A 23,672-nucleotide genomic window follows, 5' to 3' on the forward strand; every position below is an offset into this window, starting at 1 on the left:
GAGCTCGCGTGCCACAACTACTGAAGCCCGTGCACCTAGAGCCCACGCTCTGCAACAAGAGAAGCCACCGCAACGAGAAGCCCGCACACCGCAATGAGAACCCCGCTCGCCGCAACTAGAGAAAGCCCGTGCGCAGCAAGGAAGACCCAACGCAGCCAAAAATAAATAAATAAATAAATAAATTTTTTAAAAATCTAAGAATTCCACGATGGGTCTAGTAACTAGCAAATCCGAAGATAATTAAAAATGCTGAAACTTTTAAATACCTTGGATCTGTTAAAAAACACTCAGAATGATTTGTTTCAAAAATACCTGTAACAAAGCATAACTTACTGACAGTGCCCTAAGATTCCAGCATACAAATGAATTCAGTACTTTCCGCTGTAATAATTCTTATGCAAATGAACTATTTAAAATCAATTGAACCATAATACATTTTCAGTAAAAGGATTTAAAAATAAATAACTCAAGAGCAGCCTTGGAATTGGCTCTTTCCAAATCTGGATGGATTGGTTAATTATCTCGCTGAGCTTAGTTTTCATTGTATTTAGATGATAAATGCCAGTGTATTTTAGCTTTTATTGCCAGGAAAATGTAAAGTAGGCTTATCTGGTTACTTTGTTATGGTCATTTAGATTTAAATGTAAATGTTTTAATTTTGAGCTACTATTTTTCATCTAAATGCTATTTAATATTTATATTGCTTAAAGCATAGAAGTTGATACCAGGGCTTCCCTGGTGGCGCAGTGGTTGAGAGTCCGCCTGCCGATACAGGGGATGCGGGTTCGTGCCCCGGTCCGGGAAGATCCCACATGCCGCGGAGCGGCTGGGCGCATGAGCCATGGCCGCTGAGCCTGTGCGTCCAGAGCCTGTGCTCCACAACGGGAGAGGCCATAGCAGTGAGAGGCCCGCGTACCGCAAAAAAATTAAAAAAAAAAAAAGTTGCTACCAGAAGCCATATCTTTGATGGTGCTTTCTTTTAACCAGAAAGAAAATAATAATCTTAAATACATTAGTCTTTTCAGAACAGCTGAGGTTAAAAGAATTTTTTTTTACTTTGCCTTTTATTTTTATCTTCCTTTTTTTCATCTGGGAGTCTAACTTCTACAGTCCCTGCTAACTCCTGTTTATTCCTAACTTTATTTACTAGTACTAACTCTGCATAAACACAGATTCTTCAGTTTCACCAACTAAGCTGTAATGCAGCCCACCAGTGATTCACTGGTGGAAGAAAACAACTCATTTATAAGATGAACCCTTGGAGGTTTTTTGGTGGTGGTGGTGGTGTTTTCCTAGCGGGGCTGATCCTGTCTCATTTGTCCCCGTTAAAGGTTCCTCAGTGGTGTGCTGAATATTGCCTTTCCATCCACTACCAGCACGGGGGCGTGGTGTGCACACAGGTCCACAAGCAGACTGTGGTCCAGCTCGCCCTCCGGGTGGCAGACGAAATGGATGTTAACATCGGTCATGAAGTCGGCTACATGATTCCTTTTGAGAACTGCTGCACCAGTGAAACGATCTTGAGGTTGGTTTGGGGGGCTTTCATCTGCTGTACCTGATGACTCCTGGCTTGTCCTCTGCGATCCTAGAAGAGCGTATTCTTGCGTTCTCTGCTTTACACACCTGTAACATGTGATAATAGTAACTCGTCTCTCTGTCACCAGCCTGACATGCACCAGTCATTTTCCCACCTTGGCACCGTCAGGGATTCCTTGTCTAAACTTCTTCCGTATCTCCCCATAATCCTCAGGAAAAAGTCATGACTTGTTAGGTTGGCCCCAAAGACCTTCAATCTGTGCTTCTGGAGCTCCGCCTCATAGTGGGTCCATATGCGTTGTCTGTGTGCCAGCTGTGTCAACACACGTGGTTCTCTGTGTGCCATGTGCCTTGACACATGGTCTTCCCTCCACATGGAATGTCTGTGCCTCTTCCGGGCTTGGCTAATTCCTCCCCGTCATACAAGATCCCATGCAGAGGTCACCTGCTCCAGGAAAGCTTCCCTGACCCTCCGTAGTGTAAATTAGAAAACTCTCTGCTGGGCTTCTGTAAAACTTGGTCTCGGCCTTCATCATGGCAGTGTAGGTCAGTGTTTTTCAAACTCTAGTTTTGAGATTCTTACAGGTTCCAAGGACCCTTCTCAGTAGCGACCACAGTTCTGAGATTTCCTTTCCACAGTGGTTTCCAAGAGCTTAACAGAAGGAAAAAGAGAAGTGGAAAAAATCACTGCTCTGGGCCAGTTTCTCAAGCAGTTTTCTATCATAGCCGTCATTGAAAGTGAGAGTATCTTATGGCACCTTAAGGAAATAGTCAAAGCTGCTTGCAGCCAAAGATGACCATCTCAAGGGCTTCAGCTGTCCCAGGCACTGCCTGACTGCCCCAAGGTCTGAGGAGACAAGTGTCTCAGCCTCAGTGTATCTGCGTGTCTCTAACCCACTTGTGGGGCACACCAGAGTGCCCTGGCACATCACTGGGGACGTCCTACGCTAGTGTAACAGGGATGCTATGACACAGCATAGCAGAGTACAGTATAGCAGGGATGGTTTTTGCATACTCGTATCCCCGGCATCTGACATGCTTGTCCCATGGAGGACATTTAACACACTTGATAACAGAAGGAAAGACGAGTGCCTGGTCCCAGCTGGCTGCTGCAGACTCTGGTGCAGTTCTTCTCCCATTCAGAAAGCCTGTGTAACTCATTTGGTTTGTACTAAGCTGCTTTTAACATTTTTCAAATGTTATCTTCAAAAATAGAGGACCTTGGGCTTCAGGCTGGTGTTAAGCCATAGGGAAGCTTTCGCTCAGTAGCGCTATGACTTGAACTTCTTGAATATATGTAACCTTCTGTTATTCTAGCCGTGATGTCCCCGAGTCACTGTATATGTTTATGAATTATTTATTATGCAAATGGTCCAATAGTGATACAGATAAACGTAAAAACCTCCCTGCTTTTGGGAACTCACAGACTAGTTGGAGAGTTGGACAGGACAGGACATGCAACCCTGAAAGGGTGAAGCATCCCCACGCCTAGCAGATTCATTCTTCATCCTCTACATTTTGAAGTGACCTCTCAAGCGGTCGTGGTTTTAATTAAAGGATGGACTAGACTTTGGAAACCTGAACTAGACTTTCAAACCGTTTGAAAAGGACTCTTGGATGTAGTCACTTTTAAAATGGAATCTTATGACGTTTTTATCTTATTGACACGGATCGTGTGCATATACCTATATATACCTTTTGTTTTAGAAAGTCATAGAGGTAAATGATTGTGCAGTAAACCAATCATGTTGTCAGAGTAGGTCAAAGACACATCTCACCTTTTTAAGCACCTCTCATGTGTTGGGACTTGGCTTTCATTGCTTTATGGTGAAAACCCTGCAAGCATTCAATCCTAACGGCCAAAGGAAGGACTACGGTTTCTGTTGAAAATTTTTTTTAGCTCTTATCTGCATGTAGCGTTCCTTTCTTAATGTAGAAAATAGCCTTCAGGTGTGGAGGAGCTGAACCGCAGGTACACCTTAGAAGGTGGAGGGAAACTAGCAGCCTCCTTTGGCCACTGCGGGTTCTGGTTCCTTCTGCCTCTGCCGGGCTGCCTGGCCGTCTCATCTTTACTTTACAGTCACTCTTGTTGCTGGGATGCTGCACTTTCCACCCTGACATCCCCCAACCAGCGCAAGAGTCAGCAGGTAGTCTGATTTATTGCTACCAGGGTTTGAGTTTCAGCAAAGGGGCCAAAGGTAGTGAAAAGCTCTATATGATAAGAGAAAAGAAAGTCGTCCCTTATTTTCCTCCTAATGCTCTGTGCTCTGAAGAGCAGGCGGCGTGGCTGTAAAATGAGTGTCTCAGCCACCCACCCACCTGTCACCTTGCACAAGTCCCCCAGCCTCTCTGCTTACACTTCCTCGTCCGTGAAACGCGGTGGTTGACACACCAGCTCGCAGGGTTGTTGTGACGACTCGGGGAGCTGCTGCCCGCGACTGGCGTATGGGAGTGCGATGCATCTGTTAGCGATTTGGGTGATTTGGGTGAAAAGGTAACTTCCGGCCGCGTTCATTTCCTTGGAGACACATGCTAGCCATAATTTTTGATAAGCTCAGATTGAATAGCTATTTAAATAGGAGGATCTAAGGGTGACTGTTGATTATAGAAGGTAGTGTTCTGTGTTTGATATTGTCTTTTTCATTTTCTTTGTAACTCCTTAGCATCTAGTCTGTTGGGTACATAATAGGTACTTAGTAAATATAATCTTTATGCCACTACCATTTTTCTGGATTCTATATAGAACAGCTTAGTTCTTCTTTAAGCTTTTTTCTGGCCTTTTTCAAAACAGTGGATACCCGAATATTATATACCTAAAATAGTCTTTCTGAACTAGATATCACAATATCTTGTGGAAGTGACATACATTTCAAATATGAACCCTCTAGAACACTGAATTTTTTAGAAATTACTCAAATTTTTAAGGTCAAATTCAATACATATAATTTCAGAAAATATTAATAAAACTTTCCTATATTCTTAGCTTTCAAAATTTCAGTCTTAAGAATTTAGAATATAAATTACATTCCCAGGGACTTCCCTGGTGGCGCAGTGGTTAGGAATCTGCCTGCCAATGCAGGGGACATGGGTTCGAGCCCTGGTCTGGGAGGATCCCACATGCTGCGGAGCAACTAAGCCCGTGCACTTCAGCTACTGAGCCCGCGCTCTAGAGCCTACGAGCCACAACTACTGAGCCCATGCACCACAACTACTGAAGCCTGCGCACCCTAGAGCCCGTGCTCCATAACACGAGAGGCCACCACAATGAGAAGCTCGCGCACCGCGGTGAAGAGTAGCCCTTGCTCGCCACAGCTAGAGAAAGCCCGCACGCAGCAACAGACCCGATGCAGCCAAAAATAAATAAATAAAAATAAATTTAAAAAATAAATTACATTTCCAAAATGTATCCATCTTTTTACATAGTTATCAGGAACAGTATTTTCTTAAGCACTGTACACATGATCTTATTAATATAAAGGTAAGAAATAGATCTCTGTCTTACATAGAAAACTGGAGGTTTGTATGGTAAGTTTTAGGGTGGATCCTTAGTATTCCCTTAGTTTTATATAATCATTTGGAAGGCCAGGTCTAGCTTGCTGAGTCTCGTAGAGTTTTAGGTGAGTCACATCTTCTCCCTTTTTAATTAAGGCTGGATGTATTTACATAACACACACACCTCCTCTGCCTGGCAGAGAGAAAGCATTTCTTCCTATCAGATAAGTGCTTAGATGAGTTTTGCTCAGAAGGGAATAACATTAAGGAAGTAGCATAGATTAAAACAACTTGTTTGCAGACAAGAGTCAATAGTACTTATTATATCATACTAATTACCCTCAGCAGAAGATGACCTGAAACCTAGATTTTGGATGCATCTCTTTGTTTGCATCTTGCACAAAGTATAATATTGTAGTATTCAATATATTTTCTTTCTTAAGTTTGAGAAAAGGAATAATCAGCAACTTATCATTGCCCTTTTGGTAAGACAGACACAGAATGAGAACAAGTGTAGGAGTAAAGGCAGAGAGCAAATGTTCTGATCTCGTCAAGGTGCAGAGAGGGAGAACATGGGCTTTGTTACCAATCCATGGCAGCCAAGGGACCCGTCTTTATAATGTGACAGTGGCGTGAGATGTAATAGACACTCAGGCTTAAGTGTTGACTCTCTCCCTGTCTGTATGACTTTATGCAGGGTACTTAACCTTTCTGAACCTGTTTCCTCATTCATAAATAATGGGATAGTAATGTCTACCTTGAAGATTTATTCTAAAGGTTAAATGAGAACTATTCTATCAGCACAATGCCTGGCGCACACTAGGAACTTATAAATGTTTTCTCCTTTTTCTTTCTTCCTTGAAAAGGGTTAATTGAGGACTGTTTCAGCGTCTCCAAGACCACCCCTAGGTTTGATGATTTGCTAGGAAGACTCGTAGGATTCAGTATATAGTTAATCCACAGCTCAGATTTACTGAAGTGGAAGGATACAAACCAAGTCAGCAAAGGGAAATGGTGCAAGGCGTGAAGTCCAGAGGAAACCAGGCGCAGGCTTCCGAGAGCACCTCCCAGTGGACCACCTGAGATATGCTTCGTTCCTCCAGCTGTGAGTTGTAGCAACGAGTTTAAGGAAACTCATTAGAGACTGTGCCCAGGTATTTACTGGGGACTGGTCACATAGGCACCCTCTGCCTCCTACTGTATTCTAAAGTTCCATACTCCCAGAAGGAAAGCAGGTTAGACCATATTACAAACAGTAAGCATCAGTTCTGGGAATGGTGAGAACCCTCCCAAATCTAGGTTCCCAAATGCCGGCCAAGGGCCAACCTTGCAAGCAGGCCTTTCTAAGAACAGCAGTTTCAGACCTGCCGTAGACAGGGACACATAAAATAAATACCTTAAATGAGTAGAAAACTTATGAAATTGGTTTCCTCAAGGAATAATATAGACAGAGATGTAAATAGTGTCAGAAAGATGATGTTTGTATGGTGCTGGATGACTAATAGGTATTTATTTTTACTATTATTTTTAAACACACCCCAAGAACTACTGGAAATCCATGAAAATCACTAATGACCCGTTCCTCCTCCAGGAACGCTGCCCTCAAATAGGTGGCTACTTTTTAGATGCTTTCGTGTGGCTATTATTTGGACGACATTTCCAACTCGTTGATGCTAACACCCTGGTGACGTCATCTCCCACAATGTGCCACTGACAGAGTCCTACTAGTGGACTCACTGGGCCGTGAGCCTGAGAGAGGACAGTCCTCTGTGTATCCTTCCCTTGAAGTGTGTGCTCTGACTCAAAATTCTTACATTGATGGAACGGGGGGAGCTCTTACCGGACAAGGGTATTTTGCTGAATTACTTTTTTTAAAAAAGCTCAGGGCAAATGTTAAATGTAGCTCTTGTTAATATCTGTAATGAACATGTAAGGCAGAGGTCTGGAACCTAGGGCTCAGGGATGGTCTTTAGAGGGTCTGTGAACACATGGAAACTGTGCCTAAAATTTGTTCATGTGCACTTTTCTATTTTGAAGGCCTCTAGATTTTATCAACTTGAAGAAATCTTGGCCCCCGATAAAGATTTAAACTCCTGATTTAGACAAAAGGATATGGGAAAGGGATTTTTTGTTGTTTATGTTAGGAGTTGTTTTATATGATTTTCTTCATGAGAGTATTCTAACTTTCATGTTTCTTCCTTGTAGGTATTGTACTGATGACATGTTACAGAGAGAAATGATGTCCAGTCCTTTTCTGGGTAGCTATGGGGTCATCATCTTAGATGATATTCATGAAAGAAGCATTGCAACTGATGTGTTACTTGGACTTCTTAAAGATGTTTTACTGGCAAGACCGGAACTGAAGCTCATAATTAACTCCTCACCTCACCTGATCAGCAAACTCAGTTCTTATTATGGAAACGTGCCTCTCATAGAAGTGAAAAATAAGTACCCAGTGGAGGTTGTGTACCTTAGTGGGGCTCAGAAGGAGTCTTTCGAGTCTATTTTACGCCTTATCTTTGAAATTCACCACTCCGGTGAGAAGGGTGACATTGTAGTCTTTCTGGCCTGTGAACAAGTAAGTAAGTAATATTCATTCTAACCTAAGAGAGTAATAAGTTTACTTATTGGGAACCTTTTAACCTTGTTGGGAACCTTTTAATAACTAACATACAGGTTTCAGTTTACTAATTAACTGATGGAACTGCTATTTGGTTCCATCATACCTCTTTTTTCATACTTTAGAAGAATCCTTGATATAGAGTAAATAAAACCTACGCTGAAAGGCAAACAAGGAAGTGCTTCTAAAGGCAGGAACTGGGGACTTCCCTGGAGTTCCAGTGGTGAGGGCTCTGTGCTTCCACAGCAGGGGGCATGGGTTCGATCCCTGGTTGGGGAACTGACATCCCACAAGCCACAGCATAAATACATACATACATAAACAACCAACCAACCAACCAACCCAGGAGCTGTTCTGAAACACAGAATGGGGGTGGGGAGGTGGGGACTCTGAGGAATTTCTGGGGGTGATCTCCAGAGCTGACCTCCTTCCATGGGATCAGGCAAGATCCTGGGCTGCCCCGAAGGCTTGCTGTGAACTGTCTCAGTAGAGAAGACACAGTCATCTCACACTCACGGCCACCTCCCTCATGGCAGGCGCATGTGCTGGAGATGCGGGACATAAGCTAAGTCCTCCGCATAGAGTCAGGGAACAAAAAAGTACCCACAATGTTCCTACAGCAGTCAGTGGAGTGTTAGGCAGGAAAATATAATGTATAGCACAGTCAGAAGGCTATTTCCCTACACTTTTCTTAAAAAGATGAATGAGAAAAATGTTCACTTCGATATCTGACAATGTCTTTCAAAAGAACAATGGGAAATGTACAGCTAAGCGTCTCTTTTTCTTTTATAGAGTCAAGGTGTCATTTGGGGTTGCATTTTTTTTTTTTTAATGCAGTTACTGTGGCCCTGCTTCTCTCTCCACTGCTCTGCGGGCCAAATCTAAAAGCCTCCAGAATCTCAAGAGTTAGACCTTTCTTCTTAGAGACTGATTTCCTGGCCTTTTTCCCCTACCCGTGATCTCACTCAGAGAGTAAAAAAAGCACTGGCTTTTAGACCATGACCCAGATATGTAGTAATTCCAGTGATTAAACAGAAACCAAAAGGAAACTGTACGATACTGGCTGAGCCACCAGCTGAACAAAGACAAGGACCTCAGCTCTCTACCAGAGCCTTGTCTTAAGTATTCACACGCCTTCACAAGTACCTTCAGGAGTATTTATTCTGCTTTATACTCAAAGCATAAAGGATGACTGATCCTTTAGTTTGTGGAACTTTAGACAGTTTTCTCACAACTTAGATTTTATCTGTTTCCATAAAGAAAGTAATTTAGAATCTCAAATATATGATAACTACAGCATATTTTCCATTTTTCCTGTGTAGATTATACACAGTTTCTTGAATAGTAAATCTTCTACTGATTACAGTGATTTATTCTATGATCGTTCCCTAATCCCGCATGATTCAAGATACTCAAGAAAGTCCTGAGGGAAGTAACGAAATGATTAAGGAGACAGAAGAAAGATTTATGAAAACAATTAGAGGTTCTCAGTATAACTGGCTGAAGCCTAAGGGAGGGAGGAATGGCAGAATTAAAAGAGTCTGAAACATTTGAAAGTTAGAATTGCCAGGTGAAAAGAAGGCATACATTTCGGGGTGGATCGGGTGGGGGACAGTATAGTGAAGACTGATAGAATGAGTAGTCATCTTTAGTCAGAGTAACCAAAAATGCCAAAATGGATTTTTGAAAAATAAAGCTCATAACAGAATTGGGGGTAATATTTGATTCTTAAAGTATTTGATTCTTACAAGTTTCATATAAGCTCTAATTAATGGCCTAGTGACTTCTGAATTGTCAGACGTTAGAAGATGCATTTTTACCTAGGATAGTGGTAGAAACTGTAAAATCCACAGGGCTTAGAAAATTATATCATCTTCCTTGAAGTCAGACCAGAAAGACATTTCCTATTAAGGAACCATCCGTCCTGAAAGTCATGAATGTGACGGTGTAGTGAAAGCTCTGGGCGGATTTGGCAATTCTGAGCCTCCGAGAATGAGGATTCGTCATTTTGGCAGGAGCTGCTGCTGTGGCCCGGGTCCAGCACTGGAATCTCTGTGGGGGGGTGGTTCTCCTTGTCCAGAGGCTCCCAGCAGGCTGCCCAGCGGGTGGGGCAGCCGTTCTGCGGGCTGGAGCATACCTTCTCTGGGAACCAGTGTTTTTCCTCACAATTCAGCCCCAAATTCCACAGGTGTTATCTGGGTTTCTTTTCCCCATCTGCCACCTAAAAAGCGGAACATAGTTCAGTATACACTGATGGACTTTTTTCTTTTTTACTACTTATGTCAGGGTTAACACTCTCCTATGGTCTTGGAATTCGTCTTTTGGAAAGTTTTGTCTTGCTCCGACATCCATGTTAACAGCTGTTGATCATTTTTCCCCATGCTGTTTGAAGCTTTCTTGATTTCTATATAAAACTTTAAAATCTGCCATAGCAACTGAATGTCATAGGAAAACAAACCCAAGCCGTCTGACCGAAGTGTACTAACGGTCGCTTTTTCTCTTAGGAAATCCGCTTAAAGTTGCAGAAACACTCTCACGTTTGGCTTGATGAACATTAGGTGCCTCACATTTTCTCGCACTGCTCACTTAGCCCCTCACCTGCTGTGAATTAATACCGGCAACTGCGCGCTCCCCTGGCTCTTGTGCTTAATTGAGGCTTGGAGCCCTGCATGTTTACAGTGTGTTGTTCCTTATCACTTCACCATCTTGTAACCTGATAAAAAAGTGAAATAGATTAAATAGAAAACAAATTAAGGTTAATGACACTATCTAGCCAGATTATCGAGCAGCTTGAAGCCGTCACAAGGAAGATGCTCTTAGGTTGAAGGTTTTCTTGTGAAATGTTCCACCGAGTTGCGGGCCTTTCATTTGGGGGCAGATATCTTCCTTCAGTGCAGGTTGCTGTGTTTTCCTGAGTTTTGCAGGTATTGTAGGAAAGCCCCACACACGTAAATGCTCTGAACACGTTGAATAGGAAGGAAATGAGTGCACAGTTCGAAGCACCGAATGAATATATATATATATTTTTTGCGGTACGCGGGCCTCTCTCTGCTGTGGCCCCTCCCGTTGCGGAGCAACAGGTTCCAGAGGTGAAGCCTCAGCGGCCATGGCTCACGGGCCCAGCCGCTCCGCGACATGTGGGATCTTCCCAGAACGGGGCACGAACCCGTGTCCCCTGCATCAGCGGGCAGACTCTCAACCACTGCGCCACCAGGGAAGCCCCCGAATGAATATTTTAAGTACTTTTTTTTTAAAGTCTGAAGATTATGGCCTCAAAGTTTTCTGTCAGCTTGAGGAATCTAAACTAGGTACAATATTTCAGTGCAGTTTGAAGGTTATTTGGATTGGAAATTTGTGAGTGGGTGGCTGGAATCGAATCTCCTCTTTCAGCTCCAGGGTAGCTGTGGAGGGTGAAGTACCAACGTGCAGAGGTTACCACCTGCCACCCAGGAGGAATGTGTGAATGTCCTGTGCAGGGAGACGCAGCTCGAGGACTTGTTCTCCTCCGTAGAAATTTCTAAGCTTTCCTCACTTAAAATGATGACATGATTAGAATTATAAAAATTGGAAGAAATAGCTTTGTTCTGATTATTCCAGCTGACAATTTTTCATTCATTACGGTCATTAATCCTGCTCTTCGCTTGGTTGAAAAAAAAAATCTGCCCCAAGTAAACCAACCCTGCAGAAAAGGGGAGTGTGAACAGGAGAAGGTACCGGGATAACTGCTGTGTGGACCCCAGGGGGCAGCCTCTGCCCTGCTTCCTGGGGGCCTCTCAGCAGCTCAGGAATAACCTTCAAATAGCTCACCCGAGGTCTCACTATTTTTCTAGGCAGATCTGTCCACCTACAAAGCCCTTGAGTTAGTTCGATCCCACTATACAGGTGGCAGGGAAGGAAGGAGAGGTGAGCTGGAGCACTGGACAGTGGACTCGGACTTAACAGTCATGGGAAGGCATCTTTTTTACTCAGGTTTTTAGTGAAATCTAATGTATGTAATGAAATGAAATGGGGCTTCTTCCATCTGGTAGTTAGTTAGGCCCTTAAAAAAATAGAAATTTTGGAAACAAATTTAAAAGGAGTAAGAATTACATTAAGTGACATCTTTTTTATATGAGGTCCTAAAAATCTGGTTGTGATTTGAGAAATAGAAAAGTACTGAAGGGCTTCCCTGGTGGCGCAGTGGTTAAGAATCCGCCTGCCAATGCAAGGGACGCAGGTTCGAGCCCTGGCCCGGGAAGATCCCACATGCCGCGGAGCAACTAAGCCTGTGCGCCACAACTACTGAGCCTGCGCTCTAGAGCCCACGAGCCACAACTACTGAGCCCATGTGCCACAACTACTGAAGCCCGCGTGCCTAGAGCCCGTGTTCCAGAAGAGAGGCCACCGCAATGAGAAACCCACATACCACAATGAAGAGTAACCCCCGCTCGCTGCAACTAGAGAAAGCCCGCGCACAGCAACGGAGACCCAACGCAGCCAAAAATCAATTAATTAAAAAGTACTGTGTAAAATGTCTTGCTTTTTGAGCATTTTACACCAATATACTTACTTGTTTGTGGTTTTAGGGCACATAATTTACTTTTATTCAGTATATTTGACAATGAAGCATTTTTAAAGAGTATTTCTAAATTCCTGAATCTTGCAAATATATAAATAGCAGTGAATATTTCCTGCCTATTTCATTGCATTTCTGCTTTTTTTAAAGTGCTAATGGGTAATAATAGTTTTCAAGATGACCCAGATTAGAGACCCTGATTGTGGAATGTGTATGTATATATGCTTCTATTGGAAATCTAGAAATTGTTTTAGAGTTCTTAGTTCTGCCACCATTAAAGCACAGTGATGCATCATCGCTGATGTGAGAGTAACTTGTATTCATCTGTCATTGTTAATGGATATGAGAAGTTGCACCGAGCTAGAAAAATAGCAGGATGAATGCATAAAGGCAAAGACAGTACATTTCACAAGAGGAAAGCCATTTTGGACTAAAAGCACTGAAATTATTATTATTATTAGCATTGAAATTATTTATAAACTATATTTAACTTCCCCAAAGACATGTTCTTACGCAGTTATACCTCCTTTTCATAGTTAACGATACCTATAGAAAACACAAGTATTTCTTTCCCTGTATACATTATGCAGCTTTTGCCTATAGTTTTATATAATTTGGAGAAAGTTGTTTGTAATGTACTTTATTCTCACGGATGATGTTATTCTTTTACTTTAGGATATTGAAAAAGCCTATGAAATTATCTGTCAAGAAGGATCTAACATAAACCCAGATCTTGGAGAGCTGGTAGTCGTTCCTTTGTATCCAAAAGAGAAATGTGCATTGTTCAAGCCAAATGATGAAACAGAAAAAAGATGCCAAGTTTATCAGAGACGAGTGGTGTTGACGGCTAGCTCCGGAGAATCTTTGATCTGGAGCAACACAGTCAAATTTGTCATTGATGTCGGGGTGGAGAGAAGAAAGGTAATTACTGTTGAGGCGGTTAAGTAGACTGCTGCTAATTGTCTTGGGCTCCCACCATTTTACTGACCAGAAAGTGAGGAGGAACTATATGATCTGGGGATTTCTCTGTATTTGGCCATGTGTGCAAAGAAGAACTATTGCATCCAGTAACAAAAGTCTTGAGCACATGTAACTGCCTGTCATTAGCAGGTTGATAGTCTGGAAACAAATTAAATTGGTTGAGGGGCCAGAGGAAAAAGTTTTAAGGAAAGACAACTACTAAAGCAAATTACTTGACTCCTAAACGGATCTTTTCTTCTGTACATCCCTTGGGTATTTTTGGTAGCCCCTTTATCAAAGTAATTAGCATCTCCCCCCAGGTAATTTACTAGAAATTAGTGTCAAGTACACTGAGTTTAATTTTTGCAAATTTTGGCTTTATAGTTGACATGATAAAATTCCATCCTAAATTTTATAAAAAGTCTGTATATTTTTAATCACTATCTTTAAATTAAAAATTAGGGGCTTCCCTGGTGGCGCAGTGGTTGAGAGTCCACCTGCCGATGCAGGGGACAGGGGTTCGTGCCCCGGTCCGGGAAGATCCCACATGCCACGGAGCGGCTGGGCCTGTGAGCCATGGCCCCTGAGCCTGTGCGTCCGGAGCCTGTGCTCCGCAACGGGAGAGGCCGCAGCAGTGAGAGGCCCGCATACCGCAAAAAAAAAAAAAAAAATTAGGAAAACTGGAAATAGGATATCTCAAACTCTCAAAGACAGTGGGACTTCAGAAATCATAGCATTTAAACTGAAAACAATCTACCCAAGTATTGATCCATTTACCATTATTAGATGTTATATAGCTTTTACCCCTCCAGGAAACTATGGGTCTCTTAAATATCCTTGTTTACTGTGACAGAGCAATTCCAGCCATTAGGAAGGTTCCCTTGGAACCAGTTTGGATTGATCTTATTGAATTAGTCCACCATTCAGAGAACCCAGGGTTATTACTTACCTTTAAACTACGCCTAAGAAAAATCACTGTTAGTGCCATCTGCAGTCTTTGTGTTAGCTGATAGGACTGGAAAAGCCCAGCATATGTGATAAAGATGAGACCCCTGGGATCACAGTCAATTTGAACAGAACCTTGAGGAAATGCAGCACTGTCAGTTGATCATCCTTTTCTCCACGCGGCACATGAGTCAGCGGTACAGCGCTTTGAGAAGTGGCATTTGTATTTCAGCAGATGATACAGAGCTCCCATATTTATTGAAGCTACAATGAAAGCAGACAACCCTTAAATCCATTTATCAAAGCTCTTGCCGTTTCCATCTCAAAGCAAGTGAAACAATAATAAATATTGTACAGAAGAAATGAGTAGCAGAGCCTTTCGTGAAGTAAAGTGTGCAAACAGCAGTCACTTCAGGGCCGGCGAGCCTGCTACATCTTGAGTGAGCTGACGCTAAAGATGCTGTCTTTCGTTTAAAGGTGTACAACCCTAGAATAAGAGCAAACTCACTCGTCACGCAGCCCATCAGCCGGAGCCAAGCAGAGATACGCAAGCAGATTCTCGGTTCATCTTCTCCAGGTAGCGCTGCGGACCCCAAACCCAGCTCACGCTAAGTTCCTGTCCGGAGGCAACACAGAAGCATTAAAACCATCTTCCTTGGTTTCTTCTAGGAAAACTTTTCTGTCTGTACTCTGAGGAATTTGCCTCCGAAGACATGCGGCCACTTAAGCCAGCGGAAATGCAGGAGGCCAACCTCACCAGCATGGTGCTTTTTATGAAGAGAATCGACATCGCGGGCTTAGGCCACTGTGACTTCATGAATAGACCAGGTAGCCGTGTGCCCGCGGGTCAGCAGGCGCCTGGCTGAGCCTTACCCTCATACCTCTTGCCCGTCCCCAGTCCTAAGAGCAGTGGCCCTTGGTGGTGCAAGCAAGCCCGGGGCTTTGGTTTGTCCTGAAGCGCTTTCCCCACTAGAGGTAAACATTCTCTAAAGTAATTTTTAAAATGAAAAAAAAAAAGCTACCCTCCAGGAAATATCTGTTCTGACATTGGAGAAGTGTCTGCCCTTGGCCACTTTAACATAAGGAGATGGGGCCAGGCCAGTAGAAAGCCGGTGGGGCGGGGGATAGTGGAGTACAGGGGTGTGAGGCCGAACTGAACACAGGAGGATTCTTGGCAGCGTTAGTGTTTCTCGGTGGGAAAACTTGTAGGCAAAGGGCCCTTCCTCATGAATCACACCGTCACCTGGGGAAAACCCACTCAAAGTTCACGCCTCTGTAATTAAGGGTAAATGGAGATATGAAGGGGGTATGGTTGTTAAGCAGAAGACTGAGGCCTTAGAATTACAGTCTGAGCGTCTGTCTCCTGGGGAGCTCCCCCCTGCCCTCAAGTTCACTGAGGAGGGCCCTCCACCATGGGAGGGGTGCTGGCTTCCTCCCCGCTAGTATCAGACCTGGCCGGGACCTGGGCTGCTCCCGCGGAAACCACCGGGATGCTGAACAGAAGGCTAAGGAAGCTTAAGGGCAGGCGCTCCTACCGTGTGGCGAGGCTCCCAGAGCCGCAGCCCGCTCCCCGCCGCCCAGTCCCAGCCCTGTTTACTCTGGAACTGCTGCTTCGTTCCCAACCCGCAGCTTAGCTTCACTGCAACTGAGTGGGTATTCGAGTCCCTGTATAATGTTTTCTGGTTTAAATACTGATTGCCCTTCAGTAGATGTTTAGTTTTCATTTGTGCATTAATAAAAGAGAACATCCTTAATTTTTTCCACACGTTAGGCCCATGGTTAAAATTTTCACTGTGTTTATCAAAGGGGGTGACTGGCAATGTATTCATCTTAGTGTTGTGATATTCATGGCATTTATCAAATTTGCATGAGAGAGCAGCCAGCCAAAAGACCTTGCAAGCAGAGTGTACTTAAAATGGAAACTAGAATTTCTACCGTTTTGCCGTGCTTTGTCTCAGTTCCTATGTTTTTCAGTCATTTTGTGCAGGTAGGATTACAAGCCCTTGAGAAATACAGGTTATATCAGAGTTACGCTTCCTCAAATATTTCTTAAAATAGCGCATAGACTTTGGAGTAGGCGAAGGAAGAGGAGGGTCCCCTAAGAAAGCTAACCTTTGACATGAAGAGGTAGAAGAGAAAATAGAGTGTGGACACAGGTTCTCATCACAAGGAGAGCAGCCAAGTGGACGGTCCAAGACTCCAAGCCTGGATGGTCCTGAGGGGCGGTGTCAGGACCTCACCTAGAGGTCACGACAGGGCCCCATGCTCCTCAGCAGCGCCCAGTCCTTCCCTGGAACTGCAGGGAGTTTTATATTGAAACTCTCCCAGTAAACACTTTGGAAAATCAATTACTTTGGGAAACTCTTTGGAATCGAACGTTTTCAACCGACTCTTCCCCAGAGGAGCAGTGGAATCTCTAGGAGGAAAGGGTCCAGGTGAGCTCCTATCTCATCTAAGACTGATCTCCTTCCTCTGGAGCCACCACCTCCCTTGGAGCTGTGTGTTCTTGCAGGAAAAGGGTTGCTGTTCTCCAGCGGGAGCTCAGAGGCATGCGGGAAAGAGAGGCCTAAATCGAATGCATGTCAAGTAGGCCTTGGCATTGAGGTTCCTGGGGAGATTAGCACATCGCCTGGAGAACCGCCAAGTAGTCCCAGCCGGACGCCCGCCTCTGAGGATGCTAGCCAGCTCGGCTTCAGTAGAGCTTTTCCACCCGAGAGAAGGTCCCAGAAAAGGCCCGGCCCCTTCTTAACTAGCTGCAAGGATGAGTATGCTAGTGATAATTATACCTTGAGGGAGTGGCTTGGAGGAAAGAAACAGTCATAGGATGTGAACAGTCATAGGATGTGATGTAAGGTGGTAAAGTATCTGTAGCAAACTCAGGCATTTTTCTTTGATAGCAATGGCCAGAGTGACAGGACTGTGGCAAGTTAGAAAGGGTGTGGGCAGGGGCCTGGGGCTGGGGGGCGGAGGGGGCGGGGAGGGCTGGGGCCCCGGGGTGGGGGGCCGGGGAGGGGGGCGGTTGGTGCAGCCCAGAAAGGCTGGGAAACACGGGCTGCAGGATTCCTTTAGCTGTGATCCCTTAACTCTCAAGTAGTGAAGCCACTCTGCTCCTGGCTTTCACTCTGGCCCCTGAGAAAAAAGGAGTCTAGAAGGTGAGGGTGTGTCACTTGCATCCATTTCTCCCGTCTTTCACCGCTGACCCCAGGGCTTCTGTCCTCGGCCGGCCAGTCACCACTCGAGGCCACCCCCTGAAGAAACAGGTTTCAGTTTTGAAAACTGCTCACCTCTTAAGCCCAAGAATCAACACGTGTTGATTGCCTGGGCACCTTCTTGTCATGATAGTCGCTGTTTGGTGGACTAGCGTGAAGAGAGAAGAGCAGGCCCTGTAACGTCCAAGATTTTCAAAAGCAAACGGCAGGCCACAGCCGTGCAGAGGAGTTCCCGTGTCTCTCAGTGGTCACCCTCTGCTGCTCACTCCACAGGGCTTAGAGCTGGTAACGGGGGACAAAAGGGTGAGGGTGACAATTTATTTCTGTCCCCTGACAGTACGCACATAACTATTTTCTGCTGTGCTTGGGGAAATGTAACTGTGGATTAACCTGACTCATCGTTTTGAAAGAAAAAAAAAAGACGATGCTTGCAGCTGCCGCATATAACTCCTCTTGTAAATGAAATACGCAGATGAAGCAGACCTGCCGCCCTTCTCAGGACTCGCGTAACAGGAGGATAGAGGGTCTGCCCTCTTGTATTATGGGGGTTATTAAGAGGTTCAAATGAGATTATTTATGCAGAAGTGCTCTGTGTACCGTGTAGGGTAGGAGGTGGGCACGTGCCAGCTTTTGTGAGCAGGTCCTTGTGAAATTAAGTGAAACAGAGGCCTTTCCTTTCTCTCCTCTTCAGAGCCAAACTCTTAATCCTATTCCCTAAAAGTCCCAAGACTACTGAGAATCTACACCGTCCAACCAGCACCATCTCAATTCTTCCTTTTCTCCCCTCCGTGGGCTCTTTACTTCAGTGCACACAGTGCCCAAGCTCCAGTCCTGAAACCCACCGGGCCAGAAACTTCATCTGCTCCCGCCCTGTCCAGCGGTCACTCTCTTTTCTCCATGTCCATCTGTATATGTGTACGTGTGTGTAATTCACATGTGTACGAGGCACACGGCAAGCCTTGTGTGAGCACAGCTATCCTCCTTCCCCGGGCCAGCTGCGTCCCTGCCTTTTCTAAGTCCCAGTGTCACCTTGATACACTCTTCCTTTGTGACAGAATTTCTGATGTATAGAAGAATTCTGGGTGCCAGTGCCAGTAATGCCACTCAAACTGGCATAAGCCAGAGGGCGTTGTGATAAGGAACTTGGGGTGTCTTACGAAATCCAAGACGAGAATGTGGCAGTGCCTCAGGGACACCTAAGGACAGAGGCTCGAACAGCACTGGCGCTCAGCTTCTCGTCTCTGTCTCTTGGTTCTTCTCTCTCCTGCTGAGTGCCTGAGTAAGCGTCCCCGTGACGGGGAGGGGAACAACCTGTGATTCCTGCTATGTGACATCTAAAATTTTGGTAGACTTTTCAAGGCCATAGGAAAGATGCCGTGTGGGGCCGCTGATTCTGCCAATGACACAGCAGAGCCTTGGACTCCTCATCTGACCTGCACTCTTGCTTAGAATCAGCACTGGGTCAGTCCCTCCCTCCGAATGGTGGACTTAACCCTTGTTCCAGATTAATGGCCTCTTTGTTTGTGAGCAGCCGTTCTGCAGATACTGTGGCAGGAAAACGCAGATTCAGTATTGGAGCCTGGCATTTGGGGTTCCATGGAAAAAGGGCACCATAACGAAATTGTGATAATAGCCCTGCAAGTTACTATGAGTGATGGCACTGGGGGAGGTGTGTGACCTTGTACTGGGCTATCCTACAGGGAGTACAGCTGCCATTGGCAATAGAACTTAATAAAAATGATGATTTGTTCATGTTGAAATTGCCTTTGGAATAAAGCAGTGTGATTTTGCACTGCTGCACAGAAGAGGCCTCACACTAAAACACTTCTATTCCATTTGTAGCATTATTTCCCGTGGATTACACTTAAATAGCACTGCCATAAAGAACCCTCATCTACACCCTTCTGCTTTTATCTAAGACAATTTTATGGGCCATACTGGGGAGATGTCTTAAAATGTAGAATGTAATATTAGCAAATCCTGTCCAGTTATTTATTATTATTCCTTCACCTGTATAATCTGCATTCATTAACTTGTTCTTTCTAATATAATAAAACCCCAAGAACTTCCTCTCTTTATTTGGTGTTCGGACCGAGAGCTGAATCATGACGTTATGTCCGTTAGTAACTCTGTGTGCAGCCAACTCAACTCCAGGACATAAAAATGAGAAGTAGGTGCCCTTTGGGGACAGAGGCTGGCTGTTAAGCCAGATGGGCTTACAGGGACAGTTGCCAGAGATCCTGTAACTTACAATGCAGCAGCTTTGCTGATTTATGGAAACGTTTCCACACAACTTTCAGGAATTAACTTTGTGCTCCCAGTGCCCTCCTGCTCTGTTTAATCTGAGATGCTTATTTCTGCTGCTGCTTCTTGCACCTTCTCCGGCATGTCAGCTGTTACTTTTTTTTTCCCCCCAATCTTATGCTCAGTTAAGTTTTTCTATTGTGCTGTTTGTTGAACAGAAATCCTTAATTTTTTTTAAATTTTTTAATTTTATCTTTTTATACTGCAGGTTCTTATTAGTCATCAATTTTATACACATCAGTGTATACATGTCAATCCCAATTGCCCAATTCAGCACACACACACCCCACCCCCCCGCGGCTTTCCCCCCTTGGTGTCCGTACGTTTGTTCTTTACATCTGTGTGTCAACTTCTGCCCTGCAGACCAGTTCATCTGTACCATTTTCCTAGGTTGCACATACATGCGTTAATATACGATATTTATTTTTCTCTTTCTGACTTACTTCACTCTGTATGACAGTCTCTATATCCATCCACGTCTCAACAAGCGGCCCAGTTAGTTCCTTTTTATGGCTGAGTGATATTCCATTGTATATATGTATCACATCTTCTTTATCCATTCATCTGTTGATGGGCATTTAGGTTGCTTCCGTGACCTGGCTATGGTAAATAGTGCTGCAATGAACATTGGGGTGCATGTGTCTTTTTGAATTATGCTTTTCTCTGGGTATATGCCCAGTAGTAGGATTTCTGGGTCATATGGTAATTCTGTTTTTAGCTTTTTAAGGAACCTCCATACTGTTCTCCATAGTGGCTGTATCAATTTACATTCCCACCAACAGTGCAAGAGGGTTCCCTTTTCTCCACACCTTCTCCAGCATTTGTTGTTTGTAGATTTTCTGATGCCCATTCTAACTGGTGTGAGGTGATACCTCATTGTAGTTTTGATTTGCATTTCTCTAATAATTAGTGATGTTGAGCAGCTTTTCATGTGCTTCTTGGCCATCTGTATGTCTTCTTTGGAGAAATGTCTATTTAGGTCTTCTGCCCATTTTTGGATTGGGTTGTTCGTTTCTTTAATATTGAGCTGCATGAGCTGTTTATATATTTTGGAGATTAATCCTTTGTCCGTTGATTTGTTTGCAAATATTTTCTCACATTCTGAGGGTTGTCTTTTCATCTTGTTTATGGTTTCCTTTGCTGTGCAAAAGCTTTTAAGTTTCATTAGGTCCCATTTGTTTATTTTTGTTTTTATTTCCATTACTCCAGGAGGTGGATCAAAAAAGATCTTGCTGTGATTTATGTTAAAGAGTGTTCTTCCTATGTTTTCCTCTAAGAGTTTTATAGTGTCTGGTCTTAAATTTAGGTCTTGAATCCATTTTGAGTTTATTTTTGTGTATGGTGTTAGGGAGTGTTCTAATTTCATTCTTTTACATGTAGCTGTCCAGTTTTCCCAGCACCACTTATTGAAGAGACTGTCTTTTCTCCATTGTATATCCTTGCCTCCTTTGTCATAGATTAGTTGACCATAGGTGTGTGAGTTTATCTCTGGGCTATCTTTTTCCATTGATCTATGTTTCTGTTTTTGTGCCAGTACCATATTTCTTGATTACTGTAGCTTTGTAGTATAGTCTGAAGTCAGGGAGTCTGATTCCTCCTGCTCTGTTTTTTTCCCTCAAGACTGCTTTGGCTATTTGGGGTCTTTTGTGTCTCCATACAAATTTTAAGATTTTTTTTTTTCTAGTTCTGTAAAAAGTGCCATTGGTAATTTGATAGGGATTGCATTGAATCTGTAGATTGCTTTGGGTAGTAGAGTCATTTTCACAATATTGATTCTTCCAATCCAAGAACATGGTGTATCTCTCCATCTGTTTGTATCATCTTTAATTTCTTTCATCAGTGTCTTATAGTTTTCTGCATACAGGTCTTTTGTCTCCCTAGGTAGATTTATTCCTAGGTATTTTATTCTTTTTGTTGCAATGGTAAATGGTAGTGTTTCCTTAATTTCTCTTTCAGATTTTTCATCATTAGTGTATAGGAATGCAAGAGATTTCTGTGCATTAATTTTGTATCCTGCAACTTTACCAAATTCATTGATTAGCTCTAATAGTTTTCTGGTGGCATTTTTACGATTCTCTATGTGTAGTATCATGTCATCTGCAAACAGGGACAGTTTTACTTCTTCTTTTCCAATTTGTATTCCTGTTATTTTTCTTGTCTGATTGCCCTGGCTAGGACTTCCAAAACTATGTTGAATAATAGTGGTGAGAGTGGACATCCTTGTCTTGTTCCTGATCTTAGAGGAAATGCTTTCAGTTTTTCACCATTGAGAATGATGTTTGCTGTGGGTTTGTCGTATATGGCCTTTATTATGTTGAGGTAGGTTCCCTCTATGCCCACTTCTGGAGAGTTTTTATCATAAATGGGTGTTGAATTTTTTCAAAAGCTTTTTCTGCATCTATTGAGATGATCATATGGTTTTTATTCTTCAATTTGTTAATATGGTGTATCACATTGATTGATCTGCATATATTGAAGAATCCTTGCATCCCTGGGATAAATCCCACTTGATCATGGTGTATGATCCTTTTAACGTGTTGTTGGATTCTGTTTGCTAGTATTTTGTTGAGGATTTTTGCATCTATATTCATGAGTGATATTGGTCTGTAATTTTCTTTTTTTGTAGGATCTTTGTCTGGTTTTGGTATCAGGGTGATGGTGGCCTCATAGAATGAGTTCGGGAGTGTTCCTTCCTCTACAATTTTTTGGAAGAGTTTGAGAAGGATGGGTGTTAGCTCTTCTTTAAATGTTTGATAGAATTCACTGTGAAGCCATCTGGTCCTGGACTTCTGTTTGTTGGAAGAATTTTAATCACAGTTTCAATTTCATTACTGGTGATTGGTCTGTTCATATTTTCTATTTCTTCCTGGTTCAGTCTTGGAAAGTTATACCTCTCTAAGAATTTGTCCATTTCTTCCAGGTTGTCCATTTTATTGCATAGAGTTGCTTGTAGTAGTCTCTTAGGATGCTTTGTATTTCTGTGGTGTCTGTTGTAACTTCTCCTTTTTCATTTCTAATTTTATTGATTTGAGTCCTCTCCCTCTTTTTCTTGATGAGTCTTGGTAATGGTTTATCAATTTTGTTTATCTTCTCAAAGAACCAGCTTTTAGTTTTATTGATCTTTGCTATTGTTTTCTTTGTTTCTATTTCATTTATTTCTGCTGTGATCTTTTTGATTTCTTTCCTTGGGCTAACTTTGGGTTTTGTTTGTTTTGCCTTCTCTAGTTCCTTTAGGTGTAAGGTTAGATGGTTTATTTGAGATTTTTCTTGTTTCTTGAGGTAGGCTGGTATAGCTATAAACTTCCCTCTTAGAACTGCTTTTGCCTCATCCCATAGGTTTTGGATAGTCGTGTTTTCATTGTCATTTGTCTCTAGGTATTTTTTGATTTCCTCTTTGATTTCTTCTGTGATCTCTTGGTTATTTAGTAACGTATTGTTTAGCCTCCATGTGTTTGTGTTTTTTATGGGTTTTTTTCCCTGTAATTGAATTCCACCATTCTGTCTTCCAGATCACTTATCTGTTCTTCTGCCTCAGTTATTCTGCTATTGCTTCCTTCTAATGTAGTTTTCATTTCAGTTATTGTATTGTTCATCTCTGTTTGTTTGTTCTTTAATTCTTCTAGGTCTTTGTTAAACATTTCTTGCATCTTCTCGATCTTTGTCTCCATTCTTTTTCTGAGGTCCTAGATCATCTTCACTATCATTATTCTGAATTCTTTTTCTGGAAGGTTGCCTATCTCCACTTCATTTAGTTGTTTTTCTGGGTTTTTATCTCGTTCCTTCATCTGGTACGCAGCCCTCTGCCTTTTCATCTTGTCTATTTTTCTGTGAATGTGGTTTTTGTTCCATAGGCTGCAGGATTGTAGTTCTTGCTTCTGCTGTCTGCCCTCTGGTGGATGAGGCCATCTCTGTTACTTTTGATTTCATGGCTCACTGATGGCTCGGGCTCGGACTCTTTTTCTAAATAGCCCATCTGTTTACTTCCCGGGACTGTGATTTCTCAAGGTCTCATCCTTGCCCCAGGGTCTCCAAATGAACAAGGAGTCCACCA

General features: G+C 43.2%; 1 protein-coding gene across 3 annotated transcripts in view; it reads left to right on the forward strand.

Moving 5' to 3' along the window:
- The window catches only part of DHX32 (DEAH-box helicase 32 (putative)), a 52,180-nt gene that overhangs the window by 21,454 nt on the left and 7,054 nt on the right, over positions 1-23,672 (forward strand). For all 3 annotated transcript variants that reach the window (XM_060033852.1, XM_060033850.1, XM_060033853.1), the window contains 5 exons: positions 1,332-1,525; positions 7,234-7,606; positions 12,879-13,124; positions 14,586-14,685; positions 14,778-14,936. In XM_060033852.1, coding sequence (XP_059889835.1) covers positions 1,332-1,525; positions 7,234-7,606; positions 12,879-13,124; positions 14,586-14,685; positions 14,778-14,936 — 1,072 coding nt within the window. The remainder of the gene's footprint in view (positions 1-1,331; positions 1,526-7,233; positions 7,607-12,878; positions 13,125-14,585; positions 14,686-14,777; positions 14,937-23,672) is intronic.

The sequence above is a fragment of the Delphinus delphis genome, chromosome 16 (genome assembly GCF_949987515.2).
Source record: "Delphinus delphis chromosome 16, mDelDel1.2, whole genome shotgun sequence".
Lineage (NCBI taxonomy): Eukaryota > Metazoa > Chordata > Mammalia > Artiodactyla > Delphinidae > Delphinus > Delphinus delphis.